General features: G+C 37.2%; 1 protein-coding gene across 1 annotated transcript in view; it reads left to right on the top strand.

The window, feature by feature from the left end:
- LOC147140379 (uncharacterized) overlaps positions 1-7,161 on the top strand; it is a 19,605-nt gene extending 12,444 nt beyond the window's left edge. Inside the window, exons 6-7 of the mRNA XM_086043885.1 lie at positions 196-335; positions 3,865-7,161. Of these exons, the coding sequence (XP_085900011.1) occupies positions 196-335; positions 3,865-4,013 (289 nt within the window). The 3' untranslated portion in view covers positions 4,014-7,161. The remainder of the gene's footprint in view (positions 1-195; positions 336-3,864) is intronic.
- The last annotated feature ends 287 nt before the right edge of the window (positions 7,162-7,448 follow it).

The following is a 7,448-nucleotide window of genomic DNA, read 5'->3' as shown; positions in this document are numbered from 1 at the left end:
CCTTTACAAACAAAAACAAAAAATTTAGATTCAACACTGTCAGAGATGTATTGATGATTGACTGTATTGATTTAATAATGTTTATTATTTGGTTGTTTTATTTTGCTGTGGTGTTGTACTGCACCACAGCACCATGCTGAGACTTGTTTCATATTTTAGTCGCCTCATTTATTACAATAAGAGATCTCTGTCCAGGTTTATTCTTGAAAACTGGGTACTGGATCGTTGGGTGCGCAACATTCTGACGGTCTACCCGGTTGTGATTGTGGCGCTGCTTGGAAATGTCTTCAAACATTTTGATCCAGCGGACCCCAGGCCAAATGCCATATTCATGGGTGAGTTGAACATAATCTAATCTTGGCAGAAAATTCAGTTCAATTACGCATGATGCAGAGAAAGAGATATACGTGGGATAGAGGAGGAAGGGGAAGGGATGACAAAACTACTTGAAGTAATAATAATCTGCAGCAATAGTAGTAATCTGATTTAATTCCATTACTACTACTGTATGGCGTTAGATAATGCTTATGTAATTGTGGCATCAATTTCAAATACTGCGTACAAAAATGTGTTTCGTGTGTATGTAACGTGAAATACTGCGTACAAAAGCATGTTTTGTGCGTTCAAAAATGCATGTACATTTCGCGTGTACAAATCCGTCCACACGCACGCAAAAGATTGTTTTTACGCTTGCGTCTTCTCTCCGCTACGCATACAATACGCTGATTCACGCTTCCAATACAGGCATGGTAATCGTGCCACAATTCTTAACCAATCAGGAGTCAGACAGTAGCGCTAATTCTGATTGGCTGTTTACTAAATACCCACAGGTCTGAAACTCACCACCCGCCACTAACTACTATAACTACTTGGGATGGGACGAGACAAAAATCCCACGAGACGAGATGTCTCAAGAGATTGAGTCCGCGAGAACGAGAAGAGACGAGATTTTTGCTAAATTTCGAATATAAAAAAAATACCAAATTTTTTCAGTTTTCAAAATGTTTTTTTATGAAACAGACTGCAAGAAAATTAATCATCTAGCTCTAAAGTGCAAATGCAAACAGGAGTCACTTTTGTGACATGCTCTCAAATATTGCTGCAATAACAGCTAAAGCTGAGATCTTTCCTATTATTGAATACTTTGACAAAATCCAACTGTGCTCGTGGGGCAGTAACTCAATTGTATATAGTGTTTTATGTTAATTTATTGGCTTTATTTATTTATAGTTTTATTTATATTTTATATATTTGCTAATATTTATTGATATATTTATTAATACATGTATCACATGTTTTTTTTTTTTTAATTTATTGTATTGTTTGTAAAGTGCTCTGTTATAACTCTAGCTGTTATGAAATGGGCTATATAAATAAAATTGCATTGTATTGTAGAGTTCAACTTGTTTCTCAGTTGATCTTCAACAAGAGGAATGTCACTGCATCTGTGTCAAGATTTTTGCAACTCGTCGTAGTTCTGGGCTCCTCGGAGCTGCAGATAGGGCACCTCGCTGCTCTAGATCGCGAGCCACCATGTCCAAAGAGTTGTCCTAGCGCGTGATTACGTCCATAATTACTAACTAGTCTGTGCGCTGGCAGCTCGAGCTGCCTTTATTTAGACGTCAAAAGTGCAGCTGCTGTTGAGCATTGGTGAAAAAAAGAAACTATAAGCTTGACACGTCTAAACAAACATGATACGCGGCCAACTTTGGACCAGCGGCACTAGCCTTGCGTTCATTGCCTGCACGATAAGCACTTAATGTGTGGCTCAAAGCCAGCCTCACGTATCGCCACATCCATGATACGAGCGTTGTCACAACAGCGACTCCGTGAGGACATCTGCTATATTCACCCGGACTCCAAAACACCGTCAAAAGAAAATATATCTCGTGCTGTGTAGGGACGAGAAATCTCGTGGCGTTCTAATCCCGCGAGATATCGTAGCACGAGATCTCGTCCCATCCCTAATAACTACTGCTACTGAGGGGTGTAATCAGTATATCCGATAGAAGGTATGAATTTGCCGGAAGGTAGAGATTTGGACCCTACTGGCCAATTGCGCTAACGCAGGTTGATTACATATTTGTACCTCCCTTGTTTTCACTGCTCAGTGTGATAGAATTGCCCATATTGTATGGCCAGCCCCAGGACAAAGTGGGAAAAGACTTCTGTGAAATAAAGTATGTTTACAATATCAATTTTACTTTTGTGTTCTTGAAGAAGTGAGTAATTGATGTTCAAAGCATTCGGATTCATTTGTATCATTGAAAATGTATATTGTATTATAGAAAACAGCTGCGAAACGTTACGGATTGTGCATACTGTATTTTGTTAGGGAAATCACAAAACGCTAAGTTGTTACTAAGTTAAATTGTTGTTTCCGCTGTTCGTATTGGGAATGATTGGTGCAGTGCCCCCGCTTCCGTTGAGCGATGGCCGGCTAGCTAACGTGGCTAAGTAAATTTTCCTTGCATTGGGTGTCAACATAGCATAAGTCACGAATCATCGCCTCCTTAGCATAAGTCACGAATCATCGCCTCCAGGATATAAATATATAAATATATATATATATATATATATATATATATATATATATATATATATATATATATATATATATATATATATATATATATATATATATATATAGTGTGAGGCACATAATAACTTAAACCGTTACTCGTGCCGTAGCAGCTGCCAAATCCAAACATGATTTCGATTAAATTTTTTCCAAGAATAGATAGAATAAACTGAAAATATTATAGATAAGAATAATTGTGGATCTTAATCTCATTAAATACTATCATATCACCATCCCTTACAGCCTGCCTCAGGTGAGTAATACTGCGTTATTGAAAAAAGCAAGACCGAAACAAAAATTGACAGTACAGCTACCCTAAATTGAAACGTACTGCAAGTCCAATAAGGAGCAGGAAGAAGCCAAAATTGAAAAGGCATTCTAAATGTACCTTCTTTAAAATTGAAATTGTAAAACCAATCAGCGAATGATTTATTTTGATGTCATCTATTATTTGCGACTCTGCTGCACAATGATAGAAGCAAGACTGTCCAGCTGTATGAATCTTTTCTTATGTCTTTTAAAATGTTCGGGTCATTGACATTGAAATTCTTCCTGGTGAGACAATGTTTAGCCTAAGGTAATTCATGTCTTGAAGTTTCCAAACCAAGGCTACAGTGTCAAATTGGGTTGCACATTTGTGAGGAACAGCCTCACTTTTACTTCAATTAATTTTGTTTCCTGAAAAACTGACCATTTTTTTAAATAATTTTTTTTTACCTCATTTAAGCAGATACTGTATGATATTGAACGAAAAATGTGAAATGTTTAAATATGGTCAGCATAATGACTGACTTTAAAATCATATCCACTTCAATTAACACCAGTTATGTTTTGGTCAGCTCGAATGCCACATGCCAATAGTTCTACTGCCAAAATAAAAATAGATGGGGACTGTTCTGTTTCCCTTGGTGGATCTGAAAAGTTGAAAATGATGAACTATTACACAGTTTATGACATAGGCACTAGAAAATCAGACTTAAGTTGCTTTCATTCAACTATAAACTGAACATACACTGAACACATTTAGTACAGTACTTAAAGAAAAATCACCACGGAGTTCAAGCAGGATAAAGATGTAAGGCTCACATACTGTATTACTGTATCAGCTTTTGATATGCTTCCCGAGCAGATTTATTTGCCCTTTGAACAAATGCCACGGTCATATGTAGTCCTAATGGTGTGGTCAGCTGATGTACAAAAAGCATTACTATGGTTACTGATGGTATGACTGTTGATGTTGTATGACACTAACATGCATCCGTATTATTTTTGTGTCTTATTAGTTAATCTCCTGGTGTTGGCATGTGTCCTGCTGGTGTTCCGAGTATGTAATGTCATCTGGAGAAACAAACGGCGACCCCTCTTTTCTCCAGGGTCAGCACGGCTGCTGATTTCACCCCTTGATGGAAGTAAATTCAAGATTTTAACCTAAATAGAAGGAATTTTGTTTCCTTCAGACACCAGACACATAAACCACTTTTACACGTGCCATTTACACACCTCTCCAACTAAATTTCATTACAAATGGGATTCTGTTGATACTTCAAACTTTGATTTCAGAATCGTAACACGGTCTGAAAAAATAAAGTGCCTTAAAACGGGATCACCGTAGAGGTGGATGACGTTATCCATGCTGTCTACTTTAATGCAATGTAATCCAAGCTAATGTGTAGTGTATTACGATGTTTACTTAGCAGCATCATGCTCTATTAATTATACTTTGCTAAAGTGTGTGTGCGCGCGCGCGCGTGTGTGTGTGTGTGTGTGTGTGTGTGTATATATATATATATATATATATTTTTTTTTTTTTTTTTAAGTTTTTTAAAGTTAAAACTACATAAAAGTCCGTCTTTGCGACAGTGACTCTCGTCTAAATTTAGCTGCAAAGTGAGCAGAGGGCAGCTGCCACAGGAATGATATAAAACTGAATTAATTTTATTTAACGCTTTATAAAATTTACATTAATCTCCATAGTTAACGCTTTAACTTTGACAGCCCTAATATATACAGTATATATCAAGTAATGCAATTGCATTTTCCACAAAGGTAGTTGCCAAAGTTCAGATTGAGGTATACATATTCTGGCTTGCATTTCTACCGTTATAGTATAGTATTTCTTTTATGGACACATCTTGTGTACCTACAGTATTCAATTCCTATTGTTACATGGACACTACTGCCAAACAAACAGGAAAGCATTGTGTCTCCTGTACCATACAACACTACTATGTATGATCGGTATCCCAATAAAAAAGGATCCTAGTGTTGTATGGTGTTTTGACACTTTTTCACACCAAGTTAGCTTGACTCTATTCTACTTAGTGCAGTATTCTAATGCATCACATATATATATATATTTTTTTTTAGGGTTTTTTTTTTTCGTAGTTGTTGTCAAATGTGTATCCAATGTTTGGTAACGGCGCAATGAAATGGCTTTCAATACAATCCCACATGCATAAATGCACATTCGTGATTGTCAATAGTTGAATTATGCAGTATGTGAACTGGTAATGAGTGTAGCAGACCTCTCATTTTGTCACCCACTGACTGACATTAGTCCAGGAGTAGGGCATGTGTGCACAGCCCTGCATGAATACTAGTGTTGTTCCGATACTACTTTTTGGCCCCGATACCGATTCCGTTACCTGGCTGTGCAGTATCGGCCGATGCCGATACTGTACCAATACCGCACCGTAAAAATCCAAAATAAGCGCAATTTTTTTTGTAATTCGAAAGAATTGCACTCACTTGGATGTAAAATTATTCATATTTAAATCATCACTTGCAAAGTATCTGTAGTAACATATACACACAAAATACATATGTTGAATAAACAGCCTATTTTCATAGCTCTTCGTGCAGCATTTGTACTTCTAAAATATATTCAGTGATTCTAACCGACCCCCCAATGCGTGACGTCACATCCATCTGCTGACAGAAGGGCAGGCGGTCGAGTGAGTGAGATAACAGAAGTCAGTTTTGTGTTTCTAAAAATGCTTAACACCTGTGCTCTTTATGGTTGCTCTAATCGGTCAACTAGAGATTTTATTTTGTTATACCGGCAGTAATTCAAATTAACCAGAGGCAAAAACTAAGTTGTTTGAAAGCAGATGCGCACAATGGCTGTCAAATCTTCAACGTGACCACTTAACACCATCACAACATGCAAGGTTATGATCTGATGACTAAATATCAGTTATTGTTTTCTTTTTACTTTTCATTCAAGATTTACTTGGCACTGCTGTTCAACATTAATCTGTTAATTATATAGGTATACAAATTTCATATACGTTGATGGAACATTATAGAACATTTTTCTGAGCGATGCGTTGTGAACAAACTTGTCTCTTTGTTAGCAGTTAGCAAGCTAGGGCGAGCTCGAAAAGCTTTGACGGGTCATAAAGACGAGTTTATCTGGACACAAACCATTTCATGAAAGATGTTTTACACCATTAAACTAGTGATAGCTGTACTGTGTCAAACAAAAGCAACATACTTTGCTATGAGACAATGGTCAAGCCGACATGCCCCCAAAGTAATTGCAGGCTCTTGATAGCATCAAAATCCCCCCAGGCAACTGCCTCCAATGTGGCGATAAATGTCCTTATAGCAACCTTTTTCACCAAACTAGACATAAGTAGACCGATGACCAATAACGCTAATAATGGATAAGGCTTCTCCTCGTATTTTCCTTCCACATGCGGCTCTCAAATATGCACGCTGCGGTCAAATAATGACACCAGAATCGATAACCGGCATCTGCGTTTTATTTGTTAGTACCGGCCGATCCGATACCAGCGTTTTAATGTGGTATTGGGATACCACCCGATACCAGTATCGGTATCGGAACAACACTAATGGACAGGACTAGTGACTTGAATTTAAATTAACTTCAACTTTAAATTCAAGTTAATTTAAATCAAATTCAACTTTAAATTCAAGTGTGTAGAGCAGGATTGTCACACTCATTTTTGTCGGAAGCCACATTGTAGTTATAGTTTTCCCCGGAGGGCCATAATGATTGTGAACCCACACAACACACAACAAATAGATGGATAACTAGTTTTGAAATCAGAAGCTGGTAAAAAAGTTTGTTCAACTATTTTTCAATTAATTTTAAAATGGGGATTTGTAACAAAAATGCTTGCAATATCTCAACATTATTAAAAGTGAAGACAATTTGCAAATAGCTACTTGTAGCTCTACTTATACTTGTAATTATTATAAGTAATTTGTTATTAATTATATACACAGTTATTATTACTCCTGCTAATAAATTGTTCCTTTCATAATACTGCCATTAGGAAATAGGCCGATTAAACGCATGTCATGTTCAGCTCTTTGTTTATAATGTTCACTATCCTGTGTATGTATTATAGGTGTTACAGCCCATATCTACTGACATGCACTCGGTGTTTCATCAGTCCCAATTTTGAAGCTTCTTTTATTTTATTTGAAACAAATGTGTTTTTTTGTATACTGCTCAGTGGCACTTGTTACAACATAAGGCTAACAACCAGTAAAATGAATACTGTTTTGATATTTTCATTTGTGAATAAAGTCAAATGAATTTGTACTCACCCATTAGTGTCAGTGATCTTTTTTGGGGGGGGGGGGGGGTCCTGAAGAGGGGCCTCTGATTCAGGAGCAGCAGTGTACAGTTGTTTTACACATGGATCAGGTCTAAAACCACACTACTCGCTTATTGAAAGACCAACTGAGCCCCACATGAGCAAGCACTAGGTGACGAAGGCAAGTAGTAGAGCCCTCTTGGGAAGAAAACTCAATCACATGCAAGACTCGTTATAATGTGGCTGTCTGCAGAAAAGAAGAGAGTATGGCCAATCGATGTCACCAGAAACTGAAT

This window comes from Filicampus tigris, chromosome 10 (genome assembly GCF_054856515.1).
Source record: "Filicampus tigris isolate MCC_2025a chromosome 10, RoL_Ftig_1.0, whole genome shotgun sequence".
NCBI classification, from domain to species: domain Eukaryota; kingdom Metazoa; phylum Chordata; class Actinopteri; order Syngnathiformes; family Syngnathidae; genus Filicampus; species Filicampus tigris.
This window is presented reverse-complemented; position numbering and strand designations above follow the sequence as displayed.